We start from the raw sequence: 19,857 nt of genomic DNA, 5'->3' as shown, positions 1-19,857 counted from the left end.
TGTTAATTTGACATTGTCTGTTATAAATTGAGAGTTTTAAAAATTCATGTGTTTTACAAGTTTTCATTTATAATCTAACAAATGAGAATTTGTAAAATACATACATTTTTAAAGCTCCCAATTTATAATTAACCATGACAGATTAACAAGTAATAATTATAAAATAATGAGTTTCATTCAAGAATCAACAAATTGCCATTATGTTATAAGAAACAAGTGATTTGAAAAATAAATTTATTACCTATATGAACATGTTATTTTAGTGACATTTAATTGTTAATTTACAAATGAGAATTAGTAAACTACATAAATTTTAAAGATCCTAATTTCTAATTAACTAGATTAACAAGTAACAATTTTAAAATATCAAGCATCATTTAGGCATTAATAATTACCATTATGTTACAAGAAACAAATGGTTTGGAAACTAAATTTGTTACCTATATAAGCATGTTATTTTAATAACATTTAAATATTAATTTACAAATGAGAACTTGTAAAATATATAAATTTTAAAACTCCAAATTTATAATTAATTATATCAGATTAATAAATAATATTAATAAAATAATAAGTGCTATTTAAAAATTAACACAACATCGTTATGTGATAACATAAATGCGATTTAAAAGTTTAAATAAATATATATATATATATATATATATGTATGTATGTATGTTTGCTTTATATATTTAAGTGGGTTTGGTGGCTAGTGGCCACAAGCTTTTTATATGATTAAAAAATTATGAAATCAAACCTTTTTTAATTATCTTTAACTAATAATCTATTGAAATTGTTGCTAGCATTTAAGTTTTGGTGACTAGCCTCTAGCAGAGTTGACTTTTTTTTTTTTCGCAAAGAAAAAAGTAAGGGTATCATTGTCATTTCATGCTCAAAATTTTTTACATGTTAGTCCTCAATCCTGCGGTGAGATTAAGGTTATCACTTATCAGAACCAAACAGGATCTTGCGATTGCGGCCGGGCTCTTCAGTCTTCGAAGGTCGTCCTTCTTCCTCGCCGTCTTCTTGCTTCTCAGCGCAACTCGTCTCTGCTTTCGTGCTTTATTCATCTGCTTGTGTCAAATTGTCGTTCGCCGAGCTGTGTGCGTGCGACGCTCTGAATCTGCCAAGTTGTGCGCGCGTCCTTCATCTCGTCTGAGCTCTGTGCGTGCTGCTCTGAATCCTTGAACTCAACAGGTCAGACCTTCATTCATTCATCATTCTTTGTTCTCGGCTTCTTGCTTCTCTTCTCTGTCTTTGGATGCTGATAGTGAAACTAAAATCTGATTAATGATTAGCTTTTTTATTGATTTTGTTAGTTTTGTAGGTAGTTATTATCTTGTATTGTATGGATATGGATGCTCCTATCCCCCAAGCCCTATTGTGCAAGTTAATAATTTTGTTCCTAACACGGTCTCTATATGAAAGACCTATGGCAATTGAATGTTGATTTTTATACTTGAATGTGTACTATATGAAACTGTTGTGCTTGTTTCTTTATCATAGGTGTGGCAAATGGCCTACATCCAAGCATACCTGTTTCTTTCAACAAATCAAAAGTATATTTTCTTTGTGAAACTACAATTCCATCTTTTAATCTGGCCGCTCCCATGCCTAGGAAATATCTCAATGTCCCTAGGTCCTTCACTTCAAATTCTGTTGCCAACATTTTCTTGAGACTTTCTATCTAGCTGGTGTTGTCACCAGTGAGGATAATATCATCCACATAGACAGTTAGGATAGGTTTTTTTTCCCTGTGAAGAGTGTTTGATCAGATTACACTGAGTGTATCCACTCTTTTTAACTGCTCTAGTAAAGCGTTCAAACCATGCCCCATGGAGATTGTTTCAAGACATATAATGACTTTTCAACTGTACACTTTGCCTCTTTCCATCGGTCTTGAAACCAGGAGGAATCTCCATGTAAACTTCCTCTTCTAAGTTGCCATTTAAAAAGGCATTTTTCACATTTAATTGATGTAGAGACCAAGCAAGATTTGCAGCTAGAGAAAAAAGTACCTCGATAGTATTTAACTTTGCTACTGGAGCAAAGGATTCTTGATAATCAATTCCGTAGGTCCAAGTAAAACCCCTCGCCACTAGTCGAGCCTTATGCTTGTTTAGACTCCCATATGGATTGTATTTATTTGTGAGAACCCATATACAACCGATTGTAGTTTTACCTTTGGGCAACTTTGTCAACTCACAAGTCTTATTTTTCTTTAAGGCCTCTATCTCTACATGAATAGCATTTCTCCATGTAGGAATCTGTAATGCCTCTTACACATCTTTTGGTATAGTTTCCAATGACACACTAGCTGTAAAAGCTTTCATAGTAGGAGACAACCTCTCATAAGAAACAAAATTGCAAATTGGATGCTTAGTAGTACAAGATCTTACTCCCTTTTGTAGAGCAATAGGCCAACCAAGATCATCTGACTGTGGATTTGGGGATGGAAGAGATGATTGGTGTGATGTATTACGACTATCTGCACAAGATTGCTGCACTGGAGCCTGCGTTTGCTGCTGTTCAGCACTGTTATTATTTTGGACAGATTCATTCATCCTCAAATCTGGAGTTTTCTGTTCATGAAAATTTGCAGATTGTTCTTGGGGCTGGTCAGAGGTAGTTTGAGGTTCATTCAAGGGCTGAAAGTAGGAGGGTTGAGTGAAGTTTGGTGTCACGGCTGGAAAACTATTTTGAGAATTGAAAAATGGCCAATTTTGACTACTACTCTGCCCTTGAATGGACATTTTGGAGTAATAAGGTTGAGTTTCAAGAAAAGTGACATCATTAGAAACAACATACCTTCAAGTGGGTGATAGCATTTGTAACCCTTTTGTGTGTGAGAATGCCCAGCAAAAGGCATTTAGTGGCTTGGGCTTAATTTGGACCCCTAGAAAGCATGAACAAAAGATGTGCAACCAAAATTCTGAGTGGAAATGAATGCATTAAAGGATATGTTTCAAGAAGAACTTGATGTGGGTTGTGAAAATCAGGGGGTTTGGAAGGTGATAGATTAATAAGGTATGTGGAGGTTAAAACAGCATCCCCCCAAAATTGGTTAGTTACATTAGAAGCTATAAGAAAAGAGCGAGTCATATCAAGGATTTGTCTATTTTGCCTCTCAGAAATGCCATTTTGTTGTGGTGTGTTGGGACAAGAGCTTTGGTGATGTATACCGTGTAAATTTATGTAGTCATGAAGGGCTGAATCAAAATATTCTCGACCATTATCAATTCAGAGAATTTTGATTTTGGTTTGAAATTGATTTTCACATGGAATTTTTTGAAAACGAGTGGAACTTCGGTTTTGTTTTTTTCAAGAGATAGACCCAAGTCAAATATGTGTGATCATCAGTAAATGTGATAAACCATCATGCCCCATTAGTGCTGGTAATCGTGAGAGGCCCCAAAAATCATTGTGAATAAGGTTGGAAGATCGGATAGGCTTGTAAGAGCAGGAAAGATAATTGTTACCTGTGTGTTTAGCCAAAAAACACGTCTCACAATGAAAGAAAGATAAATCTTTATTTGAAAATTGAGGATACACTTTTTTGAAGTATTCAATATTGGGATGCCTAGAATGCTTATGTAATAATTTTATTTCAAGCAAACTAGACTCTAAAACCAAGGCAGTAGACTTATGACAAGATGAAATACTAGCCATACATGTCTTCTTTGAAGCAATTGGCTTTTGAAAGTAGTAAAGATCTCCAAGTCTTTCACACTAACCAATTATCCTGCCTGTCCTCACATCTTGAAAAACACAATTAGTTGATTGAAAGTTAACCTCACACTTGCTGTGTGTAGTGAGCCTTCCAACAGAAATAAAATTATAGGCCAATTTAGGAACAAATAAGACATTTTCTAGCACAACATCATTTGACAATAAAACAGTGCCAATATGTGTAACTTCTACACATGAATCATCAGCAATTTTTACTACCCATATTTTTGTATAGGGTCTAAGTTCTTTAAATAATGATTGATCCCCATTCATATAGTTGGTTGCACTCGAATCCACTATCCACTAATTTGAATGTCGAACAGAAGGTAAGGCGACAGAAATCATACTTGATTTGGTGGCAATTAAACTAGTGGTAGTGCTTACTAGAGGAGGTTGTTCATAGATATGGAGTAGCCTTTGGATTTGATCAATTTGCTCCTTTAGTTGATTATAATTTGGTTTCTCGTCTTCTTCATGGCTTACTGCATAACTGTGACTTTCCCTTTTCCGTTTCTTATCTTGAGGAGGATGACCAGGAAGCTTCAAACAAGAATCATGTGTGACCCTTCTTGTTGCAGTGCCACATAGTAAATGCTTGTTCTTTTGGCCTTTACCATCATTAGTGGGGGGGGGGGGTCCACAAGTTGCATTGGTTGAGGCTTCTCTAGATGGTGACGGGAGTGAACCACTAGTGATATGCTTGTGACTTTCCTCCCGTTTAATAACAGCAAAGACCTCCCCAAGTGTAGGAAGTGTAGGATGAGTCAAGATTTGACTTTTGACTTCCTCAAATTTTGGGTTTAAACCAAATAAAAATTTATAACTACAATCAGTGTCAACCAATTTTTCGTAATAATTGGCATTTGTAGTACATGACCACGCGTGAGTTCCTTAAAGATTGATTTGCTGCCATAGTTGGAGCAAGGAATTGTAATAAAGAGTCATGGTCATGGTTGCTTGCTTCAATTCATGAAGTTGGCCTTTTAATTTGAACAGAACTGCAGTATTGAAAGTTGAAGAATAAAGCTCGCCTGCTGCCTCCCAAATCTCGTGTAGTATGGTAGACTAAGAAATTACATCCAATCATCATGGTCATTGAGTTTACTAACTAGGACATGACTTGGCTGTTTTTAGCCCTCCATGCAACATATTTAGCATTACAAGGGACATGGGCAGGTGCTCAATCATCAAGAAACTCTTCCTTGCCACAGCCATGGATGAACAGGAGGAAGGATTGGGACCATTGCAAATAATGAAGTAATGAGACTCATTAGGTTTCCAGGAGTGTGCGATAGAGGAGAAGGAAGAATGGGAGTTTGCGCATCACGAGAGGAATTGAGTGGACCGACAGATTTTGTATTGTATGCTCTGTATTGACCAAAACTCCGCTTATGTTTATAGCCGGTCCCAAGCTCAGGTAAAGGAGGAGGGTTGTGTTAGGCCATCAACAGCCAATGTAAAACTTTGTTGAATCTATCATGAACATGGACAATAGACGTTATAATGTTAATGCTAGGTCGTTGCCCGTAAGTAACGCGCTGCATGGCTCGAGTACAGTGATAAATGAGTTAGAGCCACTGCATCAGCGCCCGGATGTAGTGTTAAATGAGCAAAAGCTACCGCGTCATTCTAGACGTGCGCAGCTAAAGAGGTTAGTCCATGAGAGCAAAATTAGATTTGGTACTTGGAATGTTGGGTCATTAAATTGTAAATCTGTAGAGGTTGTAGGGGTTATGATTCAAAGGGAAATCAATATCCTTTGCCTGCAAGAAACAAAATGGCATGGAGAAGAAGCCAAGGATATTCAAGGTTTCAAACTTTGGTATACAGGAAAAGTAAGCACACGCAATGGAGTAGGCATCATTATAGATAAGGATTGGAAGAAGAACGTTGTAGAAGTTAGCAGAATTGGAGACAGAGTTATTTCCTTAAAAATGATAATTGGACGTGAGACTGTTAATATTGTTAGCGCTTATGCGCCGCAAGTCGGGACAAAAGCCAATCTTAAGGAATTATTTTGGGAGGATCTGGAGGGATTGATTCGACACATACTACAGAGTGAAAAGATTTTTATTGGAGGAGACTTTAATGGGCATGTTGGGAGGGAGGCTGGTCAGTATGCGAGGGTGCAGGGTGGTTTTGGTTTTGGAGGGCGAAATAATGAAGGACAAACTCTTGATTTCTCATTGGCGTATGATTTTAAGATTGCCAACACTTGTTTTAAGAAGAGAGATGAGCATCTCATCACTTACAAAAGTGGAACCTCAAAGTCACAAATTGATTTTCTTTTGGTTAGGAACACAGATAGAAGACTTTGTAAAAATTGTAAGGTGATCCTCGGAGATGCTGTAACGACACAACATAGGGTCCTAGTCCCTGATGTGTGTATTATGAGTAAAATTCAAAAATATCGACAAGTAGTAGCAACAAGGATTAGGTGGTGGTAATTAAAAGGTGAGAAGCAAGATATTTTCAAGCGAAATCTTTTGGACAAAGGAATTTGGGAATCTCAGGGAAGTGCTAACATCATGTGGGAGGATATGGCTAAAAGATACGGGAGGTTGCAAAAGTAGTTTTGGGAGAATCAAAAGGTTCTGGTCCAAGAGATAAGGAGACTTGGTGGTGGAATAATAGTGTACAGGACAAAATCAAATATAAGAAGAACTGTTTTAAAGCCATACATTTGTATAACAATGAGAAAAATTGGGAGAGGTATCGTATGGCTAAGAAGGAAACTAAGAGAGCTGTGGGTGAAGCTCGTTCTAAAGTTTTGAAGAATTTTATAAGAGCCTTGAGACGAAGGAAGGAGAACGAAACATTTATAAGATTGCCAAGAGTAGGGAAAGAAAATCAAGAGATCTACAACAGGTAAGGTGTATTAAGGATGAAGAGGGAAGAATTTTAGTTATAGATGATGAAATTAAAAATAGATGGGAGACTTACTTTTCCAAACTTTTCAATGATGGAGAGGGTTCATCTAGTAACTTGGAGGATTTAGTAACTGGTGAAGGAGAACAAAATTTGTCATTCTATTGAATAATACGTGATAAGGAAGTAAGGGAAGCTCTTAAGAAAATGGCAAATGGTAGAGCCAACGGACCTGATTGTATATTTATCGAAGCGTGAAAATGTTTAGGTGAAGAAGGGGTGAGATGGTTAACTAAGTTATTTAATGTGATTTTACGGTCCAAGAAAGTGCTTGATGAGTGGAGGAGAAGTACATTAATTCTTATTTATAAAAATAAAGGAGATATTTAGAATTGTACTAATTATAGAGGGATTAAATTCATGAACCACACCATGAAATTGTGGGAGAAAGAAATTGAGCACAGGTTGAGATTGGAGACAAGTATTTCTGAGAATCAGTTTGGTTTTATGCCAGGTAGATCAACTACAGAAGCGATTTATCTATTAAGGGGATTAATAGAAAAGTATCGTTGTAAAAATAAAGATTTACACATAGTTTTTATTGATTTGAAAAAAGCTTATGATCGTATACCAAGAGAAATGCTTTGGAAAGCGTTGAAAAAAAGGGAGTACGGATTGCTTATATTAAAGTCATAAAAGATATGTATGAGGGGGTAAAAACTAGTATAAGAACGCCTAGTGGTCAAACAAAGGATTTTCCTATAAAGATTGGACTTCATCAGGGATCATCTCTGAGTCCTTATCTGTTCAACTTGATCCTAAAAGTTTTGACGGAACATATTCAAGGAGAAATTTCCAAATGTATGCTCTTTGCGGATGATATAGTTCTTATAGCAGAGGCAAGAGAAGATGTTAATTGCAAACTTGAGTTATGGAGGAGGACATTGGAGTCGAAAGGTTTCCGTCTGAGTAGGAGTAAGACGGAATATTTATATTGTAAATTTGGTAAGAGACTATTTGACAATAATTTGGAAGTGAAATTGAGAGATCAAATTATACCTCAAGTGGAAAAGTTTAGATATTTGGGAGCCATTATTCAAAATGATGGCGAAATCAGTGGAGATATTTCACATAGGATTCAAGCTGGGTGGTTTAATTGGAGAAAAGCTAAAGGAGTTATTTGTGACCGTAAGGTGCCTAATAAACTTAAAGGAAAGTTTTATCGCACTGCTATCAGACTAGCAATGTTATATAGTAGTGAATGCTGGGCTCTAACGGGACAACAAGAGCATAAAGTTGGAGTAGCAGAGATGAGAATGTTACGATGGATTTGCGGACGTACACGTAAAGATAAAATTTGAAATGAGTATATACGCGAAAAGTGAGGGTAGCACCTATTGAGGAAAAATGGTAGAAAATCGGTTGAGATAGTTTGTACATGTACAAAGAAGATCAAGGGAGGCACCAGTGAGAAGAGTGGAACATATAACTTTGAGTTCGATTAAGAGGGGTAGAGGAAGGCCTAAGAGAACACTCTTAGAAGTTGTTGAACACGATCTCTTAATTAATAATATTCCTAAAAGCTTGATAAATGATAGAGCACAATGGCGTCTTGCAATCCATGTAGCTGACCCTACCTAGTGGGATAAAGGTTTGTTGTTGTTGTTGTTGTTGTTGTTTGCTCTGTATTGACCAAATTGGAGATTTTGATCAGCCATAGCTCTGATACCATGAAATTAGCTGAGGAAAAATGTCATCTCAGCCCTTAATTTGATTAATCTGATCGTGAGGCACATATAGGGTAGATTAGGGTTACAACCATAAATGAAAACATAATAAAATCTGATCTGATATCTGATTTGAAATTCGAATCAGATTCTGATCCTAAAAATCAGGAAAAGAAATGGTGCAATTAAAAGAGAATAAAACAGATATTAAATAGATAATACTTGGTAAACAAACTTATCTATTTGGCCTAGGCCTGAAGCCTTCTAGCAGAAGTTTATGGACAATTTCTTGTCAGTATTTTCTCTCGTCTGGTTACCATCTCTTACTTATCGTTTTATGTTTCTTGCTTGTCTCTTTTCCAAAAGCTACTATGAGTGATGAGGCTGCTAAGGGTGGACTTATAAGAGATGCAATTGCTAACCAAATGTCTGATAGATTATCAAAAACAACTTAGGAATAGAAGTTGATGTATTTATTTGAGTTTGGACCTTATTGTTTATGTATTTCACTTGGATCCCAAAATGATGTGATCTTGTTTTATGCTCTATGATTGAGCACAACATTTCCCAGATGAATGGATTTTTTTAGTCCCATTTTATTTTATGTTCAATGTCATAGCTTACTGTAAAAAATGAACAGTTTTTTTTGGCATGAAATTGGGAGAGAATTGATCTTCTTGATAATGCACGTATGGCTTCTAATTGGTCTTCACGCTGGAAAAAAATTGGGAGAAGATTAATGCGTCAGTAATTATATAGTTAATTATATATTTTAACTATATAATTATGATTACATGACAGAATTGGATTGGTGTCTCTTGGTTGTTGATATGCATTCGAGGAATGGCTAAACAACTTTGTACCTAGTCTAAATTCAATTGTTGGCACGCAACTCTTTCAGATTTCATTTACACAACTTTACTTAGCTGCACATTTGGCTACCTCTGAGTTTAACAAGAGAAAAATTTGAGTACGGCCACTTGAACTGACATACAGTTGCAAATACACCACATGTGATATTGGATTATGCTAATGTCACATTAGATACACTAAAGTTTGAGTACGGCCACTTGAACTCACATACAGTTGCAAATACACCACATTTGCTATTGGATCATTGGTCCTGCATGATTGTGTAATATTAAATGTTGTGAATGATAGACTAACTATTGGTCAATTTTTGGACAATGTTGTTTGATAAAAAGTGGTTTCATAGATTTATGTCTAATTTGGTTACTTGATTCTTGATAGAGCTTGCAACAAATATCAATGGCTTACAGACGCTGTCTCTTGATAAGAGGAAAACTCATTGATCAGAAATGCCACCCATCTTTAAGTTATCTTTTCCATAGTGATGAACGTATATGTGAATGTCCAGATGAAAAATTACCTGCAGCAGAAGTTGGTCATCTTCTCCAGAGAAGGTCATTTGGCAGCTCTATAAATGTATCACCAGGGTTTGCTGCCTCTTCTCAGCTTGCAATAAATTCAAATAGTTTCCTCGTCCCATGCTCAGGATATTCTTTTTGCCAATATATGTCTACAATCAATCAGGGTTCTAATAATATTGAGTTCACGAGTGATGTAGCAAATGTCCTAACAGACAAAACCTTGGAGGCTATTGCTTCCCAGGCTCCTATACTTAATGAAGTTGCCATAGCTTCTGCTGATTCATTTTTACCTGTTCAAGCTTTGCAGTATTTCATAGATTACGTGCATACCTACACTGGTTTAAACTGGTGAGTTTATGCGTACCTTGCCTTAGTACTTTCCAGAAGATATATCATAAGAAAATAAAATCTTGAGCATTGCAAAATAAGATTGAATCTAAGGAACCACATAATTAAACTAGGAAATGCCATGGGAAGATTTTTTGTTGTATAAGGCCTTGAGAAGTTGTTGCTTATCCTACAAACCAATCTGCATGGATATGAAGGATTTTTTGGCATACATGTGCTTTGCATGTGCTTTTTGATTTCGGGGATTATGGGTCTGAATTAACATATCATTTTGTTTGTTAAATATCTTGTTTTGTTGATATAGATCCAGACTTGTGCTGTTATTTGTCCAAATACCAACTTTTATTGGATACCATAGATCAGCCCAAAGAATACTCTCATTAAAGATATTGCATTTGAAGACTCTTTTTAAATGATTTGGGGATTTCCAACTTGATAGGAAGAGCAGTGTTTAATTGGGAATGAATTCTATGATTAACAAAGGAGAATTTGAATTTCAGCGGTTCTCTTGACTGCTTAATTTCACTTTATGTTAACATGATTGTTCTTTTACTCATTTATATTATAGAACATGATGCATATTCTGGGTTGATATGCCAATGTTTTCTTTATTCATGTTCTATAAGAGATGTGGCACGCTAAAATTTTGGAATAAAATGTTTTATTGTATCACTTCTTTCTTTTAGGTGGGCAGCTATTACTCTAACAACCCTTCTTATTCGAGGTGCAACACTCCCACTCTTAATAAATCAACTCAAGGCCACCAGTAAGCTTACTGTATGTTGCACCGCCTATTACCATATTCTTGTTTTTTTGTAGAATCTAAGTGAAGAAATAACAATTACTTCCCCTGTTCCTTCCCTTTATTTTCCCCAAATTTAGAATTGACAAAAATTTGATGGGAATGGGCCCTTCATGATTCCCTTTATCAGTTTCTCCTTATTAAACTTAGACCACCCAAACAAGGGTTTGGCTGTCACACAGAAAATTCCCTTCCTTCCTTCCTCCCCATCTTTCTGCTTGTTCTAAAAAGGTCCTTAAGGTCTTTTCCATGGTTGTATTCATAATTATTTTCTACTTTTAACATTGTGTAGTTATAAATCTTGGTACCTAATTATATTGTGTCATTTGTTCAGCTAATGAGGCCTCACTTGGAGGACATTAAGCAAGAGATGCAAGATAAGGTAACTTTTTTATATGTCATGAAGTCAATTTTTTTTTGGCAGTAATAGTTGCTATTAATAAAATGGTAATAGTGGAAGCAATGCAAGGTATTGAAAACCAGATTAGTCATTGAATTGGTCAAGCCAATAGGTTATGGGTTAGTAGTTCAATCATGGTTAAACCAGTAGTCAACCTAGAGGGCAAACCAGTTATGATTAAAATAATACAATGTAAATAAAAAGACATTAATCATGAAAACATTCAACCAAATCCAATATTAATATCTAATACAAGATACAAATACAACAATAAGTATAGAATTACAACTACCCAAAAGTCCACAACAACAACAACAATAAGCCTTTATCCTACTAGGTAGGGTTGGTCACATGGATTGCAAGACGTCATTGTGCTCTATCATTTATCAAACTTTTCAGAATATTATTAATTAAGAGATCGCGTTCAACAATTTCCAAGAATGTTCTCTTAGGCCTTCCTCTACCCTTCTTAATTGAGCTTAAAGTTATATGTTCCACTCTTCTCACTGGTGCCTCCCATAGTCTTCTTTGTACATGCCCAAACCATCTCAATAGATTTTTTACCATTTTTTCCTCAATTGGTGCTACCCTCACTTTTTCGCGTACGTGCTCATTTCGAATTTTATCTTTACGTTTATGTCCACACATCCAACGTAACATTCTCATCTCTACTACTCCAACTTTATGCTCTTGCTGTCCTGTTAGAGCCTAGCATTCACTACTATATAACATGGCTGGTCTGATAGCAGTACGATAAAACTTTTCTTTAAGTTTATTAGGTACCTTACTCAACTACCCAAAAGTCCAATAATAATAAAATATAACTTTCTAAATATTCATTCTTACAATTACAATTTACAACCCTTCAATCATTAAAAAGTCTAAAACTAATAATCACTAACACTAAAATCATCAACAATGACAATCATAATTCATAAATGCTAAGAAACAATCAGACAAATGAACAACAGCAAGTAAGTGAAGATTCAAACAATCAAGGCATAATTAACTTAGAAGAATGTTGAATCTTTTAAGTTTGAACTTACAATTAAGGCCCTCTATTTGAAGTTCGAACCATAGATAGTGAAATTTGGTTTAATTGCTTTTCCCTCTTTTGCCTCACTTTTTTAATTTTCAAGCCAATTTTTTTACTTTTTATTTAGTTTTTACAATTTTAAAAAATAAAAACAAAAAAACAGTGACTTGGCTGACCTAGCAACCCAGTCGGGTTAGTTGAGTTATCTCGGGCTGACCATGGGTCAGTGGGGTCACACTGGGTCAGTGGCTGACCTGTGTAAGTGAAAACCCAGACTGGGAAAGAGACCGGGTTACCGGTTCATGGGCTGAACCGGCCGGTCCTGTCCAGTTTGGGTTCCATACAATGAAGCAATGCAATTAACCTTGCCATGCAAGTATTAGTGCTTTTGTACCAAGAAAAGTTGTATTGCCATGATCCTATATTTGAAAGTTGTGTTCTTTGGCATTCTAAATTAGATCCATTTAACCAGTCTCTATTTGCTGTGTAAAAATGTGGTCGTTCAATTTCATGGCAAATACAGTCTAGAAGGTGTTGTAAATACGATGCACAATGGGCACCAACCTGAAATATGATGCCTCTTTGGTAAACTTGTAAAACTTTTGTGTAAATGTTGTTCATTTGTTGCGAGTGTTCTATTATATCCATGTTGTTGGATATACGTATTAGATGCTACCAAATGTTTTGCTTCTGAAAAGCTTGTCTGAGTAAAATAACATTCATTTTTAGGGAAATACGATCCAGAACCTGTTGTATATACAATTTGCAATGGGCACCGGCCTGAAGTATGATGCTTCTTTGTGAATTTTATAATATTTTTGTCTAAATTTTGTTCACCTTTAAGTTGCAAGGTTCTTTTATCCATATCCTTCTTGTTGGATACATGTACTAGATGCTACTAAATGTTTTTCTTCTAAAGAAATGCTTCTCTAAGTACAATAACATTCATTGTTTAGGCTATGGATCCCATGGCTGTTGCTGAAGGTCAAAAGAAGATGAAGAAGCTGTTCAATGAGTAAGTAGTTTCCAGTCTTCATATAAAGAACATCTTTGGCAGTTGGCATTGTTTTTATAGTAACTTTCATCCCATGATTGAACCGTGCAATCAATCATCTTACATAATTTTCTTTTCGTGATATAATGTTTTGTTGAAACAATCTGTGTGGTTATATGAAGCTGAAATCAACAAATAGTCACTTTTCTCTGCCCGTAAATTTGTGGCCTGACAGATGCCAATGGTCTGATCCCTCAAATTCATTTTGTCATGTGCTTCTGTCATGTTTGAAAGGGATAGAGTCTTTGGCTATGCACGAGGATTTGAGATTTAAAAATTTGCTTTCTAATAGGTGTGTGATCATTGAGTTTGTGGAAGAATACTTGTTAGAACTAAACATTAGAGATCTAATGATTATTACTCGTTGGTTTATGGCATTTTGGAACTGAGTATTGTGCAAAAACCAAAACTAATAGATTCTATGTTTCACCATACCTTTTATCATTGTGATTGTGGTGATGCAGATATGGTGTGAGTCCATTTACTCCACTGAAAGGACTCTTTATTCAAGGTCCTATCTTTGTCAGCTTTTTCCTTGCAGTAAGACACTTTTCAAGTTCATGTTCTACCTATTAAATTTAAATTTGAGAGTTTGAACCTAGTAATTATCTATTACCTTTTTTTTATCCTTGTATTATTTGCTAGATAAGAAACATGGCTGAAAAAATGCCATCATTCAAAAATGGTGGAGCCTACTGGTTCCTTGATCTCTCAACACCAGATAGCTTGTACATTCTGCCAATTCTGACTGCATTGTCATTCTTGATAACAGTAGAGGTGGGCATTTTCTCTACGGAAACTTGTTTTTCATCTTTCTCTAAATCCTCTTTCTAGATTTTGTTAAGGGAAGAGAGAAGAAGGGAGAGAAGAGACTGATTTCATTCACAAAAATGTGCCAAGGACGTAGGATACAAGATATACCCTAAACCTAGACACGTGTCCCAAAAGGTAAGGTCCTATACTGTCAATAACTAATCTATAATGCAGAAATATATGAAAAGACAATAATAACCTATCAGCATAAAGACAATAAAGCCATCAAATAACTATAAAATAGCATAACGTGTAACAATACTCCCACTATAAAAAACATCCTTGTCCACAAGGATAGTGGTAGAAGCTGGAGCATCTGTCTTAAAGTGAGGGAACTGCTGTTTTATGGCTGAAAGATCTTCCCAAGTAGCGTCTTCAGGTTGAGAAAATTTCCAGCGAACCAACACTTGAGTCACCGGTAGATTATGGTGCTTAATGATTTTTCTACCCAGTAATTCCTCTGGTTCCAGCATAAATTGACCATGATCATCCATCGGGGGTAAGGTGGGGGACAGCTGTGCTAACATATTTTTTTAACATGGAAACATGAAAAATTGGGTGGACCTTAGTGTGAGGAGGAAGGTCCAGTTTATATGCAACTTCACCAAGACGCTGTAACACCTTGAATGGGCCAAAGTAACGAGCAGCTAGCTTATGCAAGGAAGAGTTGTTCAAGGGATTCTTCCTAAAAGGGTGTAGTTTGAGAAAAACCATGTCTCCTTCAACAAATTTTCACTCAGACCGGTGCTTATTAGCTTGTTGAATCATCCTATGTTGAGCCTTCAATAGGTGTTCTTTCAAAAGTTGAATAGTAAGCTCTCGTGAATTGCAAGTTCTATCAACCATTTCATTAGATGAATCACCAGCAATGTAAGGTAGATGAGTAGGAGGAGGCACCCCATAAACAGCTTCAAAGGGAGACATACCAATGGAAGAGTGGAAGGTAGTATTGTACCATAATTTAGCAAGTGGCAGCCACTTAACCCACTATTTAGGAAAATCTCCCGACATGCAATGGAGGTAACACTCCAAACAGCGGTTGAGTACCTTGGTTTGGCCATCCGTTTGGGGGTGGTATGCTGAAGAAAATTGTAATTTGACCCTATACGGCCTTGCGAGTTCCTTCCAGAATTTCCCACAGAAAATAGGATCCCAGTCTGAAACAATAGACTTAAGAAACCTATGCAACTTAACCACATTATCCATGAAGATATTGGCCACATCTACAGCAGTAAATGGGTGCTTGAGAGCCATGAAATGAGCAGCCTTAGATAAACGATCAACAACAACTAAAATAGTAGTCTTAGAATAAGATTTGGGAAGGCCACTAATAAAGTCCATTGAGAGCTCAGACCAAATATGTTCCGGAATAGGTAAGGGTTGGAGAAGACCAGGGGAGGCAATTAATTCTGGTTTAAAGCGCTGACATGTAGTGCATTGACGTACAAAATTGCGAACATCCTTTTCCATTCCTTTCTAATAAAAAAAAGAGGCAAGCCATTTGTAGGTGGGAGTCATACCTGAATGGCCCCTAATGCCATCAGTATGAAAAAACTGAAGTAAAGACTCCCGAAGACCTCGATCAGCACCCACCACCAGCTTACCCTTTCATTTCAACAATAGGTGTTCCCAAGTGTACTTAGGATAAGAAAAGGGATTAGTTTCCAGACTTCTAATCAGTTGCTGTAAATGGTCATCAAGAAGCCAAGAATCGCGTACTCTCTCATTGTTGCAGAGGACGTGGTTGGTTTGGGAAATGAGGGTGGTGGAATATTGATTGTGGAAGAGAGGCCGAAGCTGCCGGTCTAGGTGGTGTATTTGTCGCGGTAGGAGCCTGGGAAGGTTCATTGGCTTCAAGGTTAGTAGAACGTGAAGGGTGATTAATAATCATGGAAAGCTTGGCATTAATGTCATTAAGCTGGGTAGAAAATTGGTTTATGGTTAGCTGCATGTTGGATATTTCCTGTGTGTGTTTGTCCATAGCAAGTTGAGTGCTAGCCACTAATGCAGATTGCATCTCTAGTCGATGCTCAAGGTCGCCCACGTGTTCAGTAGAGGACTGAGTCTCCAGTGGAGCCATGGCTGGAGAGACGGCTCTAATACCAAAATGCTAAGGGAAGAGAGAAGAAGGGAGAGAAGAGACTGATTTCATTCACAAAAATGTGCCAAGGACGTAGGATACAATATATACCCTAAACCTAGAAACGTGTCCCAAAAGGTAAGGTCCTATACTGTCAATAACTAATCTATAATGCCGAAATATATGAAAAGACAATAATAACCTATCAGCATAAAGATAATAAAGCCATCAAATAACTATAAAAAAGCATAACGTGTAACAGATTTGTCTTCTTTTTTCTTGCTTGAATGTTTTGATTGTACTCATTTTCTCTTCTGCTTTAAAATTTATCTTGTAAATTTACTGCACAAGAGGTTGTTAAAAAGGTAGTGTAACATAGAAACGACAATGTTAAAGCTTATTTGAAACATACACATCCGTATTTATCTTATGGTATGCAAACTTTTGGGACTAATTCATGGTTTGAAGGGATAATACTCCACATCCAAGCAAAAAAAAAAAAAAAAAAAAAAAGCTGAAAAAAATAGACGTTTGTAGGAATGACCTTTTCAGTTTTCCTTTATATGTTTTTATATTCTTCAATATGACGTATTAGGGTCTTGTTACCGTAAAATAACTTGATGAGAGTGGTGTTGTCTATTATTTTTTTAATCCATATTTATAATTGGTATTTTCACTTATTGTTCTATAGTGCAATATGCAAGAGGGTATGGAAGGAAATCCTGTTGCTGGCACCATGAAAAATGTCTCTAGGGGTCTTGCTGTTCTTACCGTTCCTTTTACCATGGCGTTTCCAAAGGTAAGCTCTTCCAGCTAAGCCTTACTTGAAGGAAATAAATTTCGTTTGCTCCAACCTCTGCACTTCAAACAATTGCAGCTCTGTATTTTATAGTTCCACTGAAGTTGGTTTCATTTGATGTATTTAGCTTTCCTGTAATTAAATTATAAAGTGAAACTTTTTATGGGGCATCGAGTCTTTTTATGATTTCAGCTTATAGAATAGGACCAATAGCATAATAATTTTAGATTTTTAGAAAAGGCAAGTGACTAATTGCAAATGACATATAATAGTCACTTTTTCTGAAAAGAAATGAAAAGCATATTCTTGTTTGTAAATGTCTATTCAAAGATTCCTTTCACAGTCTTTCCTGATCTTTCTCCTTTGTCTCCACTAATGACAGATAGTGTGGGGATTTATATAGCTGATAGCGAAAGAGAGTTCTTGCCTGTTTGTCTTCCCCGTCTAAAGTAGCTTTACTTTGCTTGATCATTTGTATGCAGTCTCACATGTCATTTGTGTAATTGTGCAGGCTATATTTTGTTATTGGGTTACATCAAATTTGTTTTCACTCGTGTACGGACTTGGTAAGGCATTTTTGATTCTTGTCTTCTTGATATAAGCAGAATATTTTCCTTGACATTATTTTGGACATGCATGCTTAATCATTGTCTTGTAAGGCATATATACATTCAGCTATCGGTCAGTTGAGATCTCCCCATGGTCTCTATTTTGGGCTGTGTTGAATTTAAGAAATGTTGAGCTCAGTTCAATTAAACTTTTGTCAGTAGTTTCATTATTTTGTAGATTTCATTATTAATGAGTTTTTAACGACCACATTTTTGGGTCACAGTGATCTGTTAGGATAATTCTGGGTAATGAAAGGATTGAAAGAGATAGGAGAGAGCAGAGAAAAGAACAAGAAGGTAGGGGAAAGAGTCCAGGGAAGGTAAAGAAGAAATTAAGGATCACTTGGATTCTGCATAGTACTTTTGTGATCATTTAGATAGGCTTACAAATTAAATGTCTTATTATTTATAGGACTGGTAAATCTCATTAACTGTCATTTAAATCTAAACTAACTAATATTTTTATAAAACTATAACAATAGCCCCCCCCCCCCAAAAAAAAAGAAAAGAAAAAAAAGATCCTTGCCCCTCAAGGATCATTGATAACAAATTGAGGAAACTTTTGCTGTAACTGATGTAGAGCCATTCAAGATGCTTCTTCATCAGGTAATTGCTTCCATTTGATCAGAACTTCAGTAGTAATTCATCCCCTCTTTCTACCAACTCGCTTTTGTAGAATACTTTTGGGTTCTAAAGCCAGTGGTAACTTTGACCAATCAAGAGGTGCATGCATTTGCTTTACTTTAGGATGAGGATATAGCTTCAATAGAGAAACATGAAAAGTTGGATGTATTCTAGAATCAGTGGGCAGTTCTAACTTATAGGCAACAGCACCTATTCGTTCAATGACCTTGTAAGGACCAAAATATCTAGGAGCTAGTTTTTGAGTACTCCTTGCGGCTGCAGAAATTTGTCTATAGGGGTTGCAACTTAAGGAAAACCCATTGGCCAACAGCAAACTCTTGATTTGTTCAGTGAGAATTAGCTTTCTGTTTTATCAAATTGGCTGCCCGGTGAAGATGATGCTTTAAAACAGCTATCACAGCTTCTCTAGCTGAAAAAGTCCCGTCTAAAACATCCAAAACAAAACCATTAGGCAAATAAGGACAATGCATGGGGGCTTTTTGACCACACAAAAAGTTCATGTGGAGTTGCTTTAGTAGCTGTATGGAATGTGGTGTTATACCACCATTTAGCTTGTGACAACCACTTGCTCCAATCCCTTGGTTGTTCCCAACACACACATCTAAGATAGGTTTCTAAACACCTATTTAGAACTTCAGATGGCTCATCTGTTTGATGATGATATGCAGTAGAAAGTTGCTGTTTAACCCCCAAAACCTGCAAAATTCCTTCTAAAATCCACTCACAAATATAGGACCACGATTATTTATAATTTCAGTAGGTGCACCATGTAGTTTATACACATTATCCATAAAAAATTGCGCTAAAGAAGATGTTGAATAAGGATGAGTAAGAAGAATGAAATGAGCATGCTTGCTCATTCTGTCAATTAGTACCCATATTGTGTCCTTACTCTGTGATTGAGGAAGTCTCTTAATAAAATCCATAGTAATACTTTACCAAACTCGACTTGGAATTGGGAGAGGTTGCAACAGCCTGGGAAGAGCAATATGTGACAAAGTTAGAATTTTCACGAGGTTAAAATATTCTAGAAGCTTCAAGAACGATCCAGGATAATCAAGAAGGCATTGGAGTCTTCTGGGATACGTCGGTATGACCCCGAAAGACCTAGATATCTCTAGAATAGTGTAGAACACTTGTAGTATCTAGATCATTTTAGGGATATCCTACTCTTATACATTCTAGAATTCTCCTTGTAAATATCAAGATATTCCTTGTAGATATTTCTATAGAAATATCTAGAGATAGAATGTATACCGTTAGATCGAATCAATCCCAACTGTCCATTAAGGAGGTGGGAATTTTCTAGAGAAAGGGGGAGGTCTATAAATATCCCCTCACCCTTCATTTGTAACCACTCAAGCAAAGTATTAAAGCTCTCAAAGTTCATTCACTTAAGCTCTCTACTTTCTACTTGTGCATCTAGCTCTCTTAGTCTCTTTGCCTACTTGTGGGATTCGGCTGACTTAGCAAAGATCAAGAGGGGGATCAAGCTAAGGCCGGCATGGTTTAAGGAAAGGGAGTTCCAAGGCCGTGACAACGTGGTATCAGAGCCAA

General features: G+C 36.3%; 1 protein-coding gene across 3 annotated transcripts in view; it reads left to right on the top strand.

Annotated features, from left to right (window-relative positions):
* The first annotated feature begins 954 nt into the window (after positions 1 to 954).
* Positions 955 to 19,857, top strand: part of LOC129315579 (mitochondrial inner membrane protein OXA1-like) — a 35,130-nt gene continuing 16,227 nt past the window's right edge. Inside the window, exons 1-10 of one of the 3 annotated variants that reach the window (XM_054959387.1) lie at positions 955 to 1,197; positions 9,576 to 10,063; positions 10,750 to 10,840; positions 11,200 to 11,247; positions 13,258 to 13,316; positions 13,820 to 13,895; positions 14,001 to 14,132; positions 14,256 to 14,303; positions 16,940 to 17,047; positions 17,559 to 17,613. In XM_054959387.1, coding sequence (XP_054815362.1) covers positions 9,594 to 10,063; positions 10,750 to 10,840; positions 11,200 to 11,247; positions 13,258 to 13,316; positions 13,820 to 13,895; positions 14,001 to 14,132; positions 14,256 to 14,303; positions 16,940 to 17,047; positions 17,559 to 17,613 — 1,087 coding nt within the window. In that variant the 5' untranslated portion in view covers positions 955 to 1,197; positions 9,576 to 9,593. The remainder of the gene's footprint in view (positions 1,198 to 9,575; positions 10,064 to 10,749; positions 10,841 to 11,199; positions 11,248 to 13,257; positions 13,317 to 13,819; positions 13,896 to 14,000; positions 14,133 to 14,255; positions 14,304 to 16,939; positions 17,048 to 17,558; positions 17,614 to 19,857) is intronic. The other 2 variants (XM_054959388.1, XM_054959389.1) reach the window with 2 other exon arrangements.

This window comes from Prosopis cineraria, unplaced genomic scaffold, assembly GCF_029017545.1.
Source record: "Prosopis cineraria cultivar Desert tree isolate PC_DT_omini unplaced genomic scaffold, ASM2901754v1 PC7, whole genome shotgun sequence".
Taxonomy (NCBI): domain Eukaryota; kingdom Viridiplantae; phylum Streptophyta; class Magnoliopsida; order Fabales; family Fabaceae; genus Prosopis; species Prosopis cineraria.
Note: the sequence above shows the minus strand (reverse complement) of the source record. Positions and strands in the feature narration are given on the sequence as shown.